The 19,201-nt window shown below is 40.2% G+C and overlaps 1 protein-coding gene across 1 annotated transcript; it reads left to right on the top strand.

Annotated features, from left to right (window-relative positions):
- The first annotated feature begins 5,579 nt into the window (after nucleotides 1–5,579).
- lto1 (LTO1 maturation factor of ABCE1) lies at nucleotides 5,580–18,057 on the top strand. The gene is made up of 5 exons (XM_080885330.1): nucleotides 5,580–5,665; nucleotides 5,730–5,835; nucleotides 5,918–5,988; nucleotides 6,892–7,009; nucleotides 10,829–18,057. The coding sequence occupies exons 1-5, from the start codon at nucleotides 5,607–5,609 to the stop codon at nucleotides 10,898–10,900; spliced, it is 426 nt and encodes a 141-aa protein (XP_080741456.1). The 5' UTR covers nucleotides 5,580–5,606; the 3' UTR covers nucleotides 10,901–18,057.
- The last annotated feature ends 1,144 nt before the right edge of the window (nucleotides 18,058–19,201 follow it).

The following is a 19,201-nucleotide window of genomic DNA, read 5'->3' as shown; positions in this document are numbered from 1 at the left end:
AACACTCATTTTTAACACTCGATTTTAACTACTATCATTTTACACCTCAGAGTTACATTAAAAGAATGTGACTCTGCTTAGAGTAAAATTAACTCTACTTTTGCAAGAAGACTATTAACACCAAAACATTTAACACTTTTGAATTTGCTGTGTATGAAACAATTTGACCAATTTTTAAGTCCTGGGAAGGTTGCCATGTAACAATACATCCAATTTTTTTTTATTACTTAGTTTTTAATAAAGGTTTTACATATTTTTTACAACAGAAAAGGAAAACAACAAACAACCAAAAACAACAATAACAAAACAAGCAGTCGACTGAAAAGCACAGCTTTTTCCCACAAAGCAATTCTGGCAGTGAGAACATGACTTTGTATTCATGAACTGACAGCACATCTACAGATGTAAGAGCAGCCTAGGAGAGGCATGCAGAAGTTTATATAGATGTGAGTAGGCACAAACAGGAGAAAGAAAAAATTTATTAATTTAAAAAAATTTCGGATAGATTTCAACTACTTGTCCCATCTTGTGGTATAAATATTAGCTTGCAACCTTAACAAAAAGGTAAGTTTTTCCATTTTATGAATCTCCTCAACAACGCTCAACCAGTCCAGAACAGGGGGGTCAGTACAGAGCCACTTACGAGTAATTTCTAAATAAAATGTTATGACAGGCCGTTGTTTTGATTTAAAGCCTATAGTTTGTTCTATCTTTGATATAACATCTTCCCAAAATTTAGAACGTTTTCGACACGACCAGAATATGTGGGTATGGTTTGCAACAGTTTCCCCAGCATGAAGAATTTCCCCGTGTTTGTTGTTTTGGTGTTATGAAAAATCGTACCACGTTTTTCCAACTAAATTCTCGCCAGTATGCAGAGGATGAGTTTGAAATAGCAGTCTCACACATATTGTCCCATCGCTCAGAAGTTATAACTGAGGACAACTCTCTCTCCCATCTTCCCTTTATATAATCTGTTGAAGTTCCCCTTCTTTTTAATATGCCCTGGTAGAGTTTAGAGATAACTGACTTACATCCCTTAAAGTATGTTTGTGAAATCAGATTAATTATTTCATTGGGTTGTGTATTAATTTCTTTAGTCACGTAATTGTAGGTATCTGAAAAAATCATTTTTTCCTAGCTCATATTTTTCTTGTAATGTTTGAAAACTTTGCAGGCCTTTCTTATCCAGTATTTTACAGTATACATTAATGCCTTTATGCGACCAGTTCTTAAATTGTAAATCCAATTGGCTTGGTTTAAACTCAGAGTCATAAGCCACCCACTTAAGTACTTGAATGTGGTTCCTTAGATTTAGTTCTTTCACTAACTCAAACCAGATAAGCAATGTAAAAGATGCGAAAGGGTTCAGTTCTTTCTGGTGGGCTGTTGCCAGCTTCTGATCACCTATCAAGGCTTGTATTGGAATGACCCCACACATATTCTCAATGTCGTTCCGTCGGGCCCCATAAGTGTCATCACACCATTGTATAATTATTTTGAGTTGAGCGGCAAGGTAGTAATCTCTGAGACTTGGGAGGGAGAAGCCGCCTTTATCTTTATGGAATAATAATGTGCTATATTTAATTCTAGGTTTCCGCCCCCTCCAAATAAATCGAGATATTTGTTTGTCCCAGTCATGGAACTGAGATTTGGGGATTTTGATAGGCAGAGACATAAACAGATACAGTAGTCTGGGTAGGACTGACATTTTAATGACCTCCATTCTTGCACTAAAATCAAAAACAAGTGTTGACCATTGAGTGAGGTCCTCTTTAATCTTTTGGTTCACGGGCTCAAAGTTTTTTTTATACAAGCCATCTAACGATTTAGTCAGCCATACTGCTAAATATCTAATTGCTTTCAGAGACCAATCAACAGAATTTTTTTTTTGACCTCACTCAACGGGCTATAGTTAAAACTTCAAATTTGTGTTTTTCCTATGTTGAGTTTGTAACCAGAATACATCCCAAACCTTCCCAGCAAATCTAAAAGGGTCCGGATGGACTGGTCTGGATTCGACAAGTACAAGAGGACATCATCAGCATATAGTGCTATTTTATGTTCTCTTGAATTAACCACGACCCCATGAATACTATTATTTTCTCTTATTGCCTGTGCTAAAGGTTCAATGTAAAGAGCGAAAAGAGTCGGAGACAAGGGACAACCTTGGCGAGTAGATCTTTCCAACTTTATACGGTCCGTGACTCGTCCATTTATCTTGACTCTCGCGGTAGGCATTGAATATAATGTCTTAATACTGTTAATGGAGTTTTCAGCAAAACCAAATCTTTCTAGGACCAAAATCAAATACGTCCAGCTAACGCAATCAAAGGCCTTTTCGGGATCCAGACTTTTTAGTACCGCTTTATGATTACTTCCTCTTACATTATTGATTATGTGGAGAGAGGGTCTTATGTTGTCTTGGGTTTGCCGGCCCCCAACAAATCCAGTTTGATCTTCATCAATCAAATCTGGGATGAACGAGTTTAGCCTATTAGATATAATTGAGGCGTAAAGCTTATAATGTTGGTTTAGGACTGATATCGGCCTATATGAGCTGCACAGCATTTTGTTCTTACCGTCTTTAGCTATAATTGTTATGATTGCCTCAGACCATGATGGGGGTCTGATGATGGGGGGCCGGCAGGCCATCTGTACCTGGTGTTTTGTTATTTTTTCGTTTCTTTAAGGCCATTTCCAATTCTTCTTCTGAATCTGTTTGGTTAGGCATTCATTTTGACACTCACCAATTGATGGCAAATCTAATGAGTTAAGAAACATTTTTATATCTTCTGTATTGGCTTGTGCAGGTTGTGTGTATAACATTTTGTAATAGGTTTGGAATGCCAAGTCAATGTTGTCAGCTTGAAAGGTCTTCTTACCCTCAAATCACCCTCACCATCAAATAATGTGTACAATGCACAGCCAACTTATGGAACAAAGCAATACTTCACACAGATCAACTGGACCTGGCCTCTTGTAACTTTACATTTGGCTTGGAAACTTTCATCATACCTTTAGAAAATTGGAAAAAATATTCTCAAACTACAAAATTGAGAAAACATGGGATTGTCAAAATTATTTCCTTCGGGATTAATAAAGGATTCTGATTCTGATTTCGATTTATACCCGATATATAATTTAAGTCTATGAGGGTTTGGAGGTTAGAGCTTTTAAAGTGGGCATTGGGCCTAAATCGTTTCAAAGGTGTTGTCTGTTTTTTGTGAGGTTTCAGTTCAGCTCAGTTTTATTTACATAGAGCACAGATCGCCTATGAATAACATTTAGTAGGGACAAAAAAAATCTTGGATCCCCTGTGGCCCCTCCACAATGACAGGCAAACGGCAGGTCAGCATGTCTCGTGGTAGCTCTGCTACCACTGCTGTCTGGTCTTGTGTGAATAAGAAACACACTGTACAGTGACACATGTAGATTCTGTGTGTCAGCATACACATAATGTGGAGGAGGTGGAGGGACTGAGTGATTTTCACAGCAGATTTTTCCATTTGTTAAAAATTAGATTTAAAAATATAGACCTTCCATTACAACTTGTAACATGAAGGTGAAAACACTTGACATGAATTTTCACCCACAGAAGAGCCAGTGGGCTATGGCCTCATAGAAAAGTTTGCTGAACTCAATCATTAATCTGTGATAGTGTTGCTGATGGTCCCTTATCCAAAACCTCCAGCTGTGTTTTCACAGCTGGCAGATAGAAAGCACAGAAACACGTTCTTGGCAGTCAAACACTTCTGGACTTCTGAACTGTTTAAGATAACTTGTTTTCAAAGGTTAAAGCCATTACCCCGCTGACCAATGCTGCCCATGTTGGCACTTAGCTTTCTTTTAGAAGAATTATTAAATGGCCAGGTCAGCATACTCATACTCACTCACAGAAACCTTCCTTCATTATTCCACTTGGTTTGCAGTGCCCCCTGCTGTTAGAAGGCCACATTTCAAATAAAAGAAAACAGACCTTTTTCATCCAAAGCTCTATAATTACATAGGTGTCTTGCAATGTAAAGTCAGGGTGGTCTGGCTTATTTACAGTTTGCTTTCTTTTAAACGTTTGGCAGGCTAGACATGCCATTTAGGTTTGCTGTGTTTTCTGTAATCTGTAATGTTGAGGAATAAACACCTGGTTGATCTGCACCTCATCTATGTCTCAAGCCTCCTGCTTTATTCCTGCTGTTAATGGCCAGTCCAACAGAGATGAGATTCACGTGGTCTAATTAAGAGTGTCTTTGTTTCTGTAACAGGAGTAAAACAGGAAATAGCACAGAAGCTTAGTTAACAGGCCAAAGCCGTTGGTGAGGTTCCCTAACTGCCAATTTATTAAAACCTAGTTTAAAACCTCAAGTATTCCATTAGTGGGCACAACAAAGTACACGGCAAACTAAAACACAATACTAAATAAAGAAAGATGTAAAGAAAAATTATATTGCTTACATTACTTGCAAGAGTGTACACCCATTATGCAAACTGTGCACTTGACCGACAGAACCTGCAGCATTGGAAATGGACAGGATTAAAACCACACTGATAAAAATGACTAAGAAATAATTCTAAAAATGGAGGCTAAATACTGAATAAATGATCCTTAACACACTTAACACACTTAATCCTTACTTAACACACTGTTTGCTGCTACAACTACACGTTTCTTTTCCAAATATTTATTTATGAGTGACTTATGTATGTATGTATGTATGTATATATATGTATATATTGTACTATTCTTAGTTAGTGTATTGTCTGTCTTGTCTTAATGTTGGTTTAAAATGGAGCACTGTAACAAAAAATAATTTCCCCCAGGGATCAATAAAGTATTCTGATTCTGATTCTGATTTCATGGTATAGAAAAGGTCGGTACTGGCTTAGTGTTAGAAGGGTTTAATAAATATACATGGTAATAGCACTCAATGTAAAGGTGCATTAATTTAACGTACAAATTATTCATTTATGATTAATAAATAAGGCAAAAGGTTAAAGGTAACATGCTCTTTTCTATTTACTAATGGTATTTTTTATTCTGTATATGTTGTAGCTCTCACGGTGTGTTCACGTACAAAGCTGTTTCATAAAAGGATTGTGAACCATCGGCTTTAGAGACCATCTTTTATACCGGGGATGCTACAGATTCATGCTGATTAGGAGCTGGGTGAGAGGACTGTTAGTCATTTTCTATTGTGAAAGACAAAAGAATTCAAACTTTATTACAGGACTTGAACCCCATGTAAGTTCTCCCCAGCAGTAGTAAATGAACAACTTTTATGAAAACACTTAAAGTTACTCACCAACACACAAAACATTCATCTTTGCTAAATTAGGCTAAATTACAAGCACCGAATTATACTAAAACAGCCGTTTGGGAGCTTTAAGATTTGGCTCTTTTGTGGGAGCTGAAACTTTGAAAAGAGCTCAAACAGGCTGCTGAGAAACTGCTTCATTGGTTTCTATGCGTTTGTCAAAGCAAAAAATAAAATCAAAGAAACTCATACCGTCTGAGAACACTTTCCCTCCTACCCTGGGGGTGGCACTGCCGCCGGGTTCAGAGTTCAGTCAGATAACAATTTCCGGCGAGTTAGCCGGAAGTTGGAGCAATGGCCGACGTGAGAATGGACGATGACCTGTTTGGTAGCATTGTGTTTGCAGAAGAAAGGTGGGTTTAGTGAATAGATGCTGCTTCCTGTAGCAGTCTGAAGCTCAGTTTCGTTGTTTCACAGGTTCCGAGATGAAGGCTACCGGGAAGGTTTTAAGAGGGGGACCCGCCGAGGGCTTCAGGACGGCCGCAGACACGGAGCTAATCACGGGGCCCGGCTGTCCTGCGAGGTGAGGACAGGACCCTTAACTGCGTGATTCAACGTGAACCTCCGGGTGCTCAGAGAGGTTTACTGTCTGTTGTCTCTGACAGATGTCCTTCTATTACGGCTTTGCAATCACGTGGAAATGTGTCCTCCAAAACAACATAGATGGCAAATCAAGGTAGGACCGCCTTAAACACGATCCTCCAGCCGTTCCCGTGCTGCTGTTCATCGCCACAGCTCAGCTAGTACAGGCGCTCTGCGTCTGTGAAACTCTGTGATCGCCATGTTAATCCCGAATAACACAGCACCGTGATGAAGTGCTAGTTACAGAGTGGACTGAAACCTGTTCAGGATCCGTGTATCGGGCTCTGTTGAGCAGGTGTAGTTACAGGAGATAGTTCGCATTGTTTCTCTCTGATGCTGCTGTGAGTGTTAGTGCTCTTTTTAATGCTCCGGAGGCAGTGTGGCAAATGTCAACGCTAGACTCAAATATCCCTAGAAAATACAAAATGCATTTTTTACAGGACAAATCCAAACCTACATGGCCCGATGTGACAAAACGATTCCTCCTAAGCTTAAAAGTAGGTTTTGCCAGTTTGCAATGAATCGTTTGCAGTATAACTGGCAGTGAGTCTGGCACGTTGCTGTGAAGGAGTTTCAGCCTAATCTTTGTAGAACTGTAGAATGAACAGCCTGTTTAAAGTCGTGACAAAGCATCTTAATCTGATTTAAGTCACATTTTGACTAGGCCACTCCAAAACCGTTCAGTGGTGGACTTGCTGCTGTGTTTGGCATTATTTGGCATTGTCCTTTAGGAGTTTCTGGTAGAGAACAGAGTTCAGGCCTCGATTTTTATCCAGGTCCTAAAGCAGCCCCAGCCTGCCACACTACCAACACCATGTTTGACTCGTGTTCTTTTTATGAAATGAAATCATCATTTACAAACTGCGTTTTGTATTTATTTTAAGCATTTACTGCTCCACTCCTTAGGAAAGAAGTTATTTGTTTCACCTGGTCATCACTCTTAGCTGCAGTGTGTGGAATTGTTACAGCTATGTCAATCCAACTTGTGTGCCATCAGAAAGCGTGTGAAAGCACTGGACGCCCTCCTTGGAATGATCCAAAGCTCTCCTCTTGATGATCCGCACTCTCAGAAGCTACAGGATGACATGGACAAGCTTCGAGCTAAGTTCAGACAGGTACTTGATTTCTTGTTTTAATCGGAGCGGAATGAAGGTTTTTGTGGAGCCAGTGACATGATATGAAATCAGACTTTGCTACTGTCACTCACTGGTTTGTGGATGATCGTTTTAAAGCCTTGAGTCTGAGATTTTGGTTTTTCTCTATTTGGACAAAAAAAGAGGTTTTTTTCTTCTTTTTTTTTTGAATCAGCTAGCTATTGGGCTTGCTAGCTAGCCTGGCTAGCTGCAGTTTGCTGAGCAGTTGCACTGTGCAGTAGGGCTGCTCGATTATGGCAAAAATGATAATCACGATTATTTTCACTGAAATTGAGATCTCGATTATTTGACGATATTTATTTAACCCTTACGACCTACTATAGAACCAAGTCCGCCAGAGCTTATATTACTTTTTTACATGCTGTAGTGCCATTTGTGGGAGCATTTCAAGTTGCTATACAACTGATATAGCCCATATTTTAATAATATGTATGCATTAAGTCCATAGTAACTACATACATTGGGGCGACCGTGGCTCAGGGGGTTGGGAATCGCATCTGTAACCGGAAGGTCGCCGGTTCGATCCCTGGGCTCTCTGTCCTGGTCGTTGTGTCCTTGGGCGAGACACTTCAACTACCGCCTACTGGTGTTGGCCAGAGGGGCCGATGGCGCGACATGGCAGCCTCGCTTCTGTCAGTCTGCCCCAGGGCAGCTGTGGCTACAACTGTAGCTGCCTCCACCAGTGTGTGAGAGTGAATGAATAGTGGAATTGTAAAGCGCTTTGGGTGCCTTGAAAAGCGCTATATAAATCCAATCCATTATTATTATTATTATTATTATTATTAATTGCAAAAAAAGTGCAATAAACTACAAAAAAATTGAAAATCGTTTTTGGTTTTGTTTACATATATTTCTACTTGGAGAAATTTAAGAGGTTTATCCCTCAAAACTTTAAATACAAAAAAGTTGCAAAAAATAGTTTACAACAACAGGAAATTTATTTTGAGTGCCTTCATAGTTTTATTTATTTTTATATACTGCAGGAAAAACAAAAAACAATCCTATGATGCAAATTTGCAAAGAAAACAGCATCAAAATAAACTACCGTATTTTCACGACCATAAGACGCACTGTACTAAAAGGCGCAGTCTCAGTTATGTGTGCCATTACTGTATTTAACACACACATAAGGCGCACTGGATCATAGGGCGCATACAAGTACCGTATGCGTATTTAAAAATAAAGCGGGAGCAAACCTGAGTTCGGTACCTTACTCACATTTTTATTACCAATAATCGTCATCATCAACAACACACAAGCATACAAGTGTGCGTATTTAAAAATAAAGCAGGAGCAAAACAAAGTTTGGTACTCACATTTTTATCATCAATCAAACCCATCGAAGTCCTCATCCTCTGTGTCTGAACAGCTGCGCTGAATCTCCATCAAACATCCCAGGTTCACTGTCTTCACCGTCAGAGTCACTTTCCGTGCCGTGCCTCGGAAATGATGCCGGCTTTTGCGAAAGCTCGAACAACAGTGCCAGCAGACATGTTAGCCCAAGCATCTACAATCCATTGGCAAATTGTGGCGTAACTCGCCCGGCGTTGCCATCCACTCTTAGTGAAACTGTGGTCTCCACCGGTCATCCATCGCTCCCAGGCCGCTCGCAGCCTTACTTTGAACGGGCGGTTCACACCGATGCCCAGCGGTTGGAGTTCCTTTGTCAGGCCTCCCGGAATGACAGCAAGCTCACAGTTCATTTGATTCACTAGTTTTTTCACATCGGCTGTGAGATGGGCACGCATAGAGTCACAGATTAAGAGCGATGGTGATGCGTGGAAAAAACCACCTGGTCTCCTTACATACACCTCCCTCAGCCAGTCTTTCATCATTTCCTCATCCATCCAGCCCTTCTCATTTGCCTTAATGATGATTCCTGCTGGAAACTTCTCTTTAGGCAAAGTCTTTCGCTTAAAAATCACCATAGGCGGCAGTTTCTGTCCATTAGCATGGCAGCCAAGCACAACAGTAAAAGAAGACCTTTCATACCCCGTTGTGCGTATCGCTACTGTGCTGGTCCCCTTCTTCTCCACAGTGTGACTCACCGGGATGTCAAAAGTGAGCGGGACCTCGTCCATGTTAGTGATGTGGCTGGGCTGGATGTTTTTGTCGCCGATGTGTTTGCTGCAGTAGGAGCAGAAGATGGCCAGCTTTTCCTTATAATCCGCTGGAAGTTGCTGCGCTACCGTAGTCCTGGTCCGGATGGAAAAATGGCACCGTTTCATAAAACGAAAGCACCAAGACGGACCTCCTTGGAAATGTTCAATGTTCATCTCTTCAGCTAGTGAAACTGCTTTTAGCCGAATGGTGAAGTCGAAACGCTTCTCCCGCTCGCTCTTTGCTCGATGATCCACCGCTCGAGTCTTTCCTCCAACTCGGGCCACCTCGCCTTATGTCCGCGGAAACTCAGCTGCGTCTTCTTGACCTGCCGGAGCTTGTTTTCCAGCTTCCTCCATTTGCGAACCATCGATTCGTTAATCTTAAATTCTCTCGCCGCTGCTCGATTTCCATGTTCCTCCGCGTAGCTGATGGCCTTCAGTTTAAACTGTGCTTCGTAAGCGTGTCTCTTTGCCATTTTCAGGGTTGTTAAAACAACGATGTTCCACATAATGCACATACCTGTCCTTTTATACAGGTATGTGCAATTTATCCCGGTATATACGATCAACGCCCACACTTCACCCTTTAGCGTTCTCATGGTGTTCTCTACTACGTCCTCCTTACAACACATAGGGCGCACTGCACTATAGGGCGCGCCGCACTATTTGAAGAAAATCTAAGACTTTTAAGTGCGCCTTATGGTCGTGAAAATACGGTATTTCCAGCAGTGCAATTCGACTTCTCAGCATCCCAGCAACTATTCAGAAAAGCATAAAGTCAGACATGACTTATAAAAACACCAGTATAGGCTCTTAAGGCCTACAAGTAAAAAACTACATTTTCTGCGAAAGTGACGTCACTTCCGGTTTCGGCCAGGAAATGGCGGACATGCGATCGTTCGCGCTGACGTCTGTTTCACTGTGGGAAGTGTTACGAACAGCTGATCGGATCGGCAAAGCGTGTTTCTGGAATATTATGTTTTTGTTCCTGCAAGAGCTTTTTATGCAGTTTTTGCAAAGCTTTATGTGGAAGGAAACCGTGACTTAGGACAAGCTGATGGCATCAGATGTAAGTACAACTCCTCCGGTTTCATATGCAAAACAAATTATTGCGCTAGCTTACACGGTTCCGGTTCTACAGGGATTTAAAAATAGTTACACAACACGGAGCGTGCTGCTCTGACCGGCTTTAAAGGGTTAACAATGACTTTAAAAAATAATAACATAGTGTGCAACACCACTGACGTTTTTTTACCTCTCTTTTCAACCAACAGCAGTCACTCTCCTCTCCAAATAACTCCTGCTTAGCTTTCCGAGCTTCCCTCGGGTCCTCTTAATCAGCGGTCTCCAACCTTTTTTGCGCCACGGACGGTTTATGCCCGACAATATTTTCACGGACCGGCCTTTAAAGTGTCGCGGATAAATGAGGGAGGGGCTAATAATCGGCTCCGTCATTTTTAATGATCGTTGAAAGCCCAGATCGTAATCGTGATTAAAATTCGATAAATTGAGCAGCCCTACTGTGCAGCACAGTTCTTGGTTAATTAAAGATACCTCTGGTGTAGTTTCTCAGCTGTCTCCTCGTTTCCCTCTGTGTGTATAGCAGATGAGGCTACAGTGTCACCTGATTCAGTGTTTTCCATATTTTCTTCACTGCTTTTTTGTTGCTGCTGTGCAGGTCTGCTCTATGCTCAGTGTCCCAGCTGACTTCAAGGATTACATCAGCGTGGCTGAAGGCACTTCATTCTAAGTCTGTCTTGATGGTGAACCAGAGCCGACCCAGCGCCCAGACACAAGGTGGAAGCTGATTTGATGTCAGCCTTGAATGCCCCAGCAGATATGGTCTGCAGTGGATTCATCTGAATGCTGGGAGTGTGAGACAGTGACAATCAGACAAGAATTGTGTGATCTTTGATGATGTAGAAAATGTACTGTCACTACAGACCCAGAAACAGGAATTTGATTGATTGATTTCCTACAAATTGATTTATTGCAGTTTTTTAGTTGACTACAGAACTAAACATCAGGACAGTAAGGCGGTGAAAGTTGTGTCCTTAAACATGTAACATTAGATTTGATGAAATAAATAAGATTATTTTATCTAGATGGTTGCTCTAAGCCCGACCTTCCCAAAGTGTGGCGCCCGCCCCCTAGGGGGGGCCAGAGCCATTGCAGGGGGGGCGCGGTATGAAAAGGGGGGAAAACAACGCTTGGACACTGCCAGCACGGGGCGCCCACACAAACGCAAAGCAGGAGATGAAGCGTCGCTGAATATGTTTCCAAACCAACTTCATTCTAAGACAAAGACTAGAAAATCTGGTGAAGCAAATCTTCCCTTTGGCTTCACCTGCACAGGTGCAGAGGTAGGTCTCCCTGCAGGGTTGGTTTCCGCTGTTCAAATCACAGACAAACAGGATCCCACAGCTGTTTATGTTTTTGAACCCATGTTGCACAGAGAGGCATTTTTTGAAAAATGTATTGATAACAATGTTGAACATTATTACACAGGAAACAACAACTACACATAAAATAATGACAGCGTGACGCCTCTGCCTTTGTAAACGGAGGGACAGTAACTGTGTGTAAAACCTGCAGACAGTCAGATTAACAGTATTTCGTCTCTATCATTCTGCAGTTCATCTCATGTAAACAATAACGTGGCCACAGCGTGACGTGAATAAAGGCGCATACCTTTGACGCTGCGTGACCAACTCTGTATTCCTCGTCCACACGGAAACGCAAAAAAGGAGTTTAAAAAAAAATCTCAGTTTTGATTCGAAACATTGTTTACGTGGACGAAACAGCTGCGTGTTCAAAATCACCCGTGTAGGTGCGGACGCAGCGTAAACGAGTTAGTAGTTTATTTTATTACTACCTGTAATTTATTGCTGTTTACTTGTATTTGCTTAACTGTTTACTAAATGTTTGAGGTGTGAAATAAACAGCAATGGAGCAAAATATGGGCGCGTGTGGTTGGAGGATGTGCGTGTGCGCGGTTGATGAAGGTGATAAAGTACATTAAGGTGAGGTTTTGAGGGTGGAACATTCTGTTGAGGAAATCGGATGAATTCACAGATAAATTGTACATCAGTGTTAAGATCAGCTTGACCTTCAGTATGTGTTTTTTAATAACTGTTCTTACAGTTTTTGGACCACGGCCTTCACTGAATGAAAGTGCCCGCTGCAGCGTGTCGGTGTCAGCACGCTACAGTTGTTTAGAAAGGAGGAGCATAGAGGGTATGTTACTGAAGTAAATACAGTGGAACCCCGACTTACAAATACCCCATTTAACGAAAAATTCACGTTACGAAGGCACTGAACGGCAATATTTCTGCCCGTGTTACAGCAAAATACCCGCGTAACGAAATCCGCTGGCTCTGATTGGCTGAGCCCAGAATGCCTACAATGCCTTCCGAATCATGTGACAACCTCTTGGCTTTCGTACTTGCGCTTCGCTGTTCCACTTGAACCACGTATTGTTGTTGTTTTTTTGTTTTTGTTTTTTAATAAACTTTATTTAACAAACAATGAGTATACAACATACGAACAGATGAAGTATACAAAACAACAGAACATGAACACACAAAGCCAGGGGTAAAGAAAAAGGTAACAATTATAAGAATACACGCAAAAATTCACATACATACATTGTTTTGAGAGGCTTTTTGTTGGTGGAGTCTGATATTGATTGTATGTACATTTTCACATCCTTAAAATAATGACAGAAACATGGTGTTTTGTTAGTAAACTTACATTTATGGATAAAAAATTCAGCTAAAAGTATTAAGAAATTTATCATAAAAAACATTTCTCATACTTCTTGGGGAACTTAAAGAAACAGAATAAAACATTTTCCCATCGTAAACAAAACTCCCTTAAAATATGGACAATAACAAAGCTGCTAAATTCTTCCAGAATCTCTGTGTAAAAGAACAGTACCAAAAAAGATGTGTCACAGTTTCTGGATGATCCCCACAGAAAGTACAATTAGTATTTATGTCCCTTTTAAATTTTACCATGTAGTGACTGGCTGGATAACATTTATGTAGAATTTTAAAAGAGACTTCTTTCACCTTATTTACAATCAAATATTTATGGGGGACCATCCAGACTGTCTTCCACTTGATATCTGGAACATATCGGTTCCAATAAGATATTATATATGGGAGAGAGACGATATCTTCTTGGAATAAACTACGTATTCTCTTATTGCTATTACCAAGTTCCTGTGAAAAGCAGATTTTTCCTATTGGTGACTCAGCTGGATCAGGGAGAGTGACTGAGGTAGAGATCGAGCTGTCAGTGTTTTTATATAACATTAAAGTCCCTGAGGGTATGGCACCAAGCACCATTGAGAATTCCTGAACATTGATTGGAAAATTATATAGTGCAATAAAGTCGTTGTAAGTAAGTAGTTGTCCCTCTTTATTAACCAGCTGAGCCATCAATAGGATCCCATTTTGGAGCCAAGTTTCCAGGAAAAGTGATTTATTTTTCTATAAAATATCTCTGTTGTTCCAGATAAGGTATTTGTGAGGTGAGAAGTTGTGTTTATAAATGAGGGTCCACGCTAAGAGGACCTGCTTATGGAAGGATGAAAGCTTTACAGGGAGTTTCTCAACATTGTAATTACAATTTAAAATAAAAGTAAAGCCACCAAAACGAGAGAAAATATGATATGGTATAAAGTTCCAGATAGAGGTAGGGTTTTAAGAAAATGTTTAGCCCGATTAATTTTGAAAGTGTTGTTTAAAGTAGAAAAGTCTAAGACGTTAAGCCCACCTGATTCGTACTTATTCATCACAACAGTTTTTCTAATATAATGCGTACGGTTTTTCCATATAAAATTAAAGAGCATACGGTCAATATCTTTACTACTTTTCTACGACGTATTGTTGTTGCAGTTAGCAATTAGCCTATAGCCTGTCGTTCACTCAAAAGGCGCGATGGGTGCTTCGACCTACGAAAATCTTCGATTACGAAAGACCCTCGGGAACGAATTCATTTCGTACGTCAGGGTTCTGCTGTACTGTGGGTTATGACTGAATGGACTTTTGAACTGAAATTAATCTTGAGGTGAGTTGATTTGCCTTTTTACCATCACTAAAAGTGGAAATGAAACACTAATGTATGAAGCCTAACTTGCATCATGGCTCTCAGAAACTGACACATGTAGCGCTGTCTCTGCGTCTGGATTTAAGAAATAAGTGCTTCAAGTTTTAAAAACATGTTTAGCGCCTTTTTTCTGTTCGTATGGAACATTCTGTATTGACAGAGGACGGCGCCGGGCTCAATAGTATAAATTAGCCTTTATACATTTAGTGTTTCGTTGTCTTATAATGTAATAGTAATCTGATATGTGTTTGTTAAAGCAGCAAGCAACAGATTAGACATGACATTTACAGAAATATGACAATTAGGTTAAAAACCTACGGACAGGCGTGTGGGGGTGTTAAAACTGTGTGTGATGTGTGTGAGCATTAGTGCTGTGCAAGTGTCATTTCTATCAAAGTGGAAGGAGGCTGCTCCTCCATCAAAAAGCACGAAAACAGTAACTGAAATAAATGCACAGAATCACTATATCTATATGTCTTTCTATTTGTTTGTGGTAAGCCTTGTTTAAGTGGTGATAATTATTCTGAATTTCAGGAGCAGTACCACACCTCATACTCTCCCCCCGTCGGTCCTCTGTCTATCTGTGCCTCATGCACTAAAACCCACTGTTCTCATTTCCGTGGTTCCACAGTGGTACTGGAGGCCAAGGTAATGCCATCCAGAGGAAGAATCTGGTTAGATACCATATTTCTAAGATTTTCAGGGCCCGAGTACAATAACCTCAGACCTAGATGACCTCTAAAGCAGGAATTTAGAGGTCATTCATGTCTTTAAGACATTCCTGCAGTTTAACTAATTGCTAAGTGTTACCTGTCTTCGTTGATAGAAGTTGGGTTCATCTGCATAGCAGTGAAATGCTATGCCTTCTGATGATACTGCCTAAGGAAGCATGTATAATGTAAACAGAACTGGTCCTAGCATGGATTAACTTTCCTATGTGAAGATGACTCTCCCTTTACATGAACAACTTGGAGTCTATTATTGGGAGGTGTGATTTAAACCAATGCAGTGCAGTAGCCTTAATACATATAGTTTGCTCTAATGGTCTAAAGTGATGGCTTTTTAAGTAATTGTTTAACTGCTGCCAGCTCGAAGGCCTGCGTTGTGTAGCACACTAAGAGAGACAGGTTGATCATATTTAAGCTTGAAGCATTAATTAATGGCAGAAGTTCTTTGAACAGTTTTGTAGGAATGAGGTCAAAAAGGTACATTTTACTGAAATTACTGAAGTTAACTCAGAAACATCAATTAGAGAGTCTAAATTAATAACCTTTGTAATTAAAGTAAGAAGTTAATGAAGTCATTACTAGTTAACATTAAAGGAATGATTGGCTCAACAAAGCTACAGTTCAGAAGAGAAACCTGGTGTTGTTCTTATTTTCTTCAATCAATGATGAATATTAGGATTTTCTAGCTTTACGGAGGGCTTTTTAAAAAAATACAAAGCAGTAAGCTACTTAGCTCCTGGCTAATTGATGATCTTCTAAATGAGTGAAACCCCGTTTCTGCTGGTGCGCATTAAATAGTGACAACAGGGAAGAGTGCCACAATCTCCACTAAACGGGCTGCCATGAGTCAGTCTGTGCAGGTAGAGTCACTGCATTCAACTCCCACCTGCACACCTACTCTAGTTACTCTTGCAGTCTGTATGTTTGAATGATTTGGCATGATCCTCATTACATCAGCTGCACACTCCACAGAGGCCCAGAGTTCCTATAGATGTCAAAAATATCTGGAAATGACGTGTTTTTCTTTGGGAAAATAAGACTGAAGGTTACCTAAACAAACTGATTTTTACAGTTTTACATCCTTTATACACTCAGCACACTCTACAGCCTGGTAACGTGGAAACTTTAAATAAATTGTTACATTTAAGAAAACAGCAGCAGACGGTTTCATAGAAGTGTAATTGGTTATTTTCATGTAACAACAGGACCCAGAGTCCACATTATTATCAGCAGATATATTCACTCTGGGGGAAAACAAGTGAAGGAGACCGTCAGGACCAAGCTGGGTTTCTGAGAAACTTTCTTTCATCACCCCTGTCCTGTACCAGATGTCCTGCTGACCCCCTGAGAGAGACATTATTTTAGAAACATCAGGAAACTGTATCTCATCACAGGAATCCAGAAGGAATCCCGATCTTCACCAGCAGCTCCCTCAGAGGGAGCTCTTCTTCAGATCACCACAGGCCCACTGCAGAAGCTGGACAAACCCAGCACTTTATGAACACTGTGACATTAGGAGGACTCACGTCGTTCTCAGATAAAGCACAGAGTCTCTGAACCTTTACCTAATGATGTTATATTCAGTCTTGTGGAAAGTTCTTCCACAAGTTCTTCGATCTAGTTTTATTTAATGCTATCTTAAAAATCTACGTATCATGTCATATTCACGCAGCCGACACCGTTATATGGATGTATAATCGCTTTGACTTTTTGACTTGAACCTTTTCAGTAAAACAGCTAGAAGCACACCATATAGTAGTTTAGCCTTTGTACTTTTTTCATCAGCTAATTTTGGAGTTACTGCAAATTTATTCCAATATTTTAAAATGTATTCAGCAGAGTGAACATAGAGGACTTGTCTGCTGTCACTGGGTGATGCTGAGGGCTGAATCTGAGGGCAGCTCCTGTAATCAAAAAGACAGAAGAATCAGATGTGAAGTTTATCCCTCAAAGCACAAAGAAAGTCTGAGCCTTGCTTGTCTTCACACACTTTAGGATCTGTACAACATTTTATCTTTGGGACATTGGTGCTTTTTAAATGGAGATCTGCAAAGATGAGATGGAGCAGGTTTCCTGGTTCAGTCGTGTTGCTGCATCATGGTTACCTGCAGGCAAACAGAGACAAACATGGCGATATTATCAGTGTTTGAGCTGCTGCCTGAGCTCTGGACAACATATATTAATGCTTGGCATTATTTCTTTCAAATGAAGTAAGCTGTACAGAGTACTGCACATGTAAATGTGTGAAGAATATCTCATTAAGAATAATTCAGATTCATTTTGAAATAAAATATTTGAAACAAACTCACTAAAACTATATACAGAGATCTAAAGAGTCAGTCCTGGAAAATAAAGCCCTCTCACCACCTCCTTCAGCTTATCTGGAGAAGTATCTAGCCTTTTCCAGCCTAGCCAATAGATGTAATCTCTCCAGCATGTCCCAGGTGTATGCTGGGGCCTAGGAAACTAAGAGAAATAACGCTTTTATTCTTCTCAGGTTTGCTGGGAATTGCTTCTTCATTCATGATTCATTCAAATCTTAAGTGTGACCTGCATCCACACTCTGTGCTGAGTTTTGTCTCAATATGCTACAAAATTCCTGATAAGTTAAAGGACAAGTCAGGTCAAATTCAATGCGATCAATTCCATATGACTATGGAACTGGCTTCCAGTAGTCTAATTCCTTGGAATTGTTAGTCTGCCTGCCTATCTATCGGTTCTTGTACTCTCACCCGCGATCAGCTGATTTTGTGAGGAGGAAAATAGTGGCACAGTCTGCAGCGTTGATATGGACCTGGGGCGATTCTAAGATCAGCGCTTTTGGGGGTGCTGAGCACCGAGAGAGCTGCCCAGCCAAGCAAGATAAACTTGACTCGTCACGATGAGACGGCTTCCCCGTCTCTGTCTGTCCCTGCATCCTTAAATGTCTTCAGTTGTCTCCAGTTCTCTCTGACTGTCTCCTTGGTGCATTTAAACCCCTGTTCCTCCCTGTCCTTGTGGTCTGTTTTCTTTGTCTCCATTATCAGTCATCATAATTTTACCATCTCTGTGCAAGTCTGCAAATTTCTTTATTAAATCATAAGATTCTTAAATTCATCAAGTCTCTGGCTGGGTCCTCGTCACAAAACATGACACCACTGTACATTTTAACACTATTTAATCCCACATTCGTGAAAGAAAAAAACACTTTTTAAAAGTCTGTAACAAAACCGTCAAATCTGATAAAGGTTATTTAAATGCTGCAAAAGAAGAATGGATTGGAATAAAAAAATACAAATCCTAACCTTAAGTACTGGGGGAAATGATGAATGATGCTCACAGTGAGTAAGAAGTAAACTGACTGCATTTTTTGGATAGAGATTCACTTTTAATGTGTGTGTATAATATAACATAGATACATAAAAAATACACTCCAAAATTAGAAGAGTCCTTGAAATGTACAAATGTACAAAATATTAATAAAAAAATATATAAAAATGGAGGCAACTTTGCCTGTGGTACAATGTATGAAAAGATCTTTACTGCAGATACTTCTATGGCTCTACCGATTTTTTTCTTTTATTTTAACCTATGTCGCCTCACCTTGAGGTTGGCAAATCACTTTTGGTGGTCAACTCTCTCAAGCAGTTTAACAGTTTCTGTTGTGCCTGTCACTGCTCCCTGTCTGTTTTCTTACCTGGTTCTTCCTGACCTTGTACTTTCTCCTCATGTTCCCTCTTTCCTCTCTCCCTCTTTGGACTGACAATCATACACAAATAGATTGTGTTCAATTAGATGAAAAAATTACATTAATTTGAAAAAAAAAAAAAAAACTATTAAGATCACTAATACAAAAAGTCCTCTCAGTGTACTTTCAACCAAAAGGCAAATAACCAAACCACATGTACATCTAATAAAAGATATAAATATTGAAACACTGATCCAACATTATCCTTTATTGATGGATCATTTGATCTTACACTTTTACCTGAATGTTGCCCCTGGGTTTAATATGGGCACACATGACAAAATAAGCAGCTTCTCTCACTCCATTTCAAACAGGACAGTGGTAACAACAGCAGGCTACGGACAATCTTAAGTTTTAGATTTTAAATAGGCTGTATACATTTCAATGGGAGTAACAGGACAGTGAAATGTTACTGATTTTACTACAGAGCAGGATGGATTGTAGAGTAGCAAACATCGTCGGCAGTAGCGGTCCTAGCCTG

This window comes from Rhamphochromis sp. 'chilingali', assembly GCF_963969265.1.
Source record: "Rhamphochromis sp. 'chilingali' genome assembly, chromosome: 6".
Classification (NCBI taxonomy): domain Eukaryota; kingdom Metazoa; phylum Chordata; class Actinopteri; order Cichliformes; family Cichlidae; genus Rhamphochromis; species Rhamphochromis sp. 'chilingali'.
The sequence above is the reverse complement of the archived record's forward strand: the minus strand, read 5'-3'. Positions and strand labels throughout refer to the sequence as shown.

Bases quoted from the DNA above. Each gene is read 5' to 3' on its own strand.
- lto1 (XM_080885330.1), top strand. From the start codon at position 5,607: ATGGCCGACGTGAGAATGGACGATGACCTGTTTGGTAGCATTGTGTTT. The intron at 5,666-5,729 runs GTGGGTTTAGTG...GTTGTTTCACAG, and splicing joins ATTGTGTTTGCAGAAGAAAG to GTTCCGAGATGAAGGCTACC. The intron at 5,836-5,917 runs GTGAGGACAGGA...TGTCTCTGACAG, and splicing joins GGGCCCGGCTGTCCTGCGAG to ATGTCCTTCTATTACGGCTT.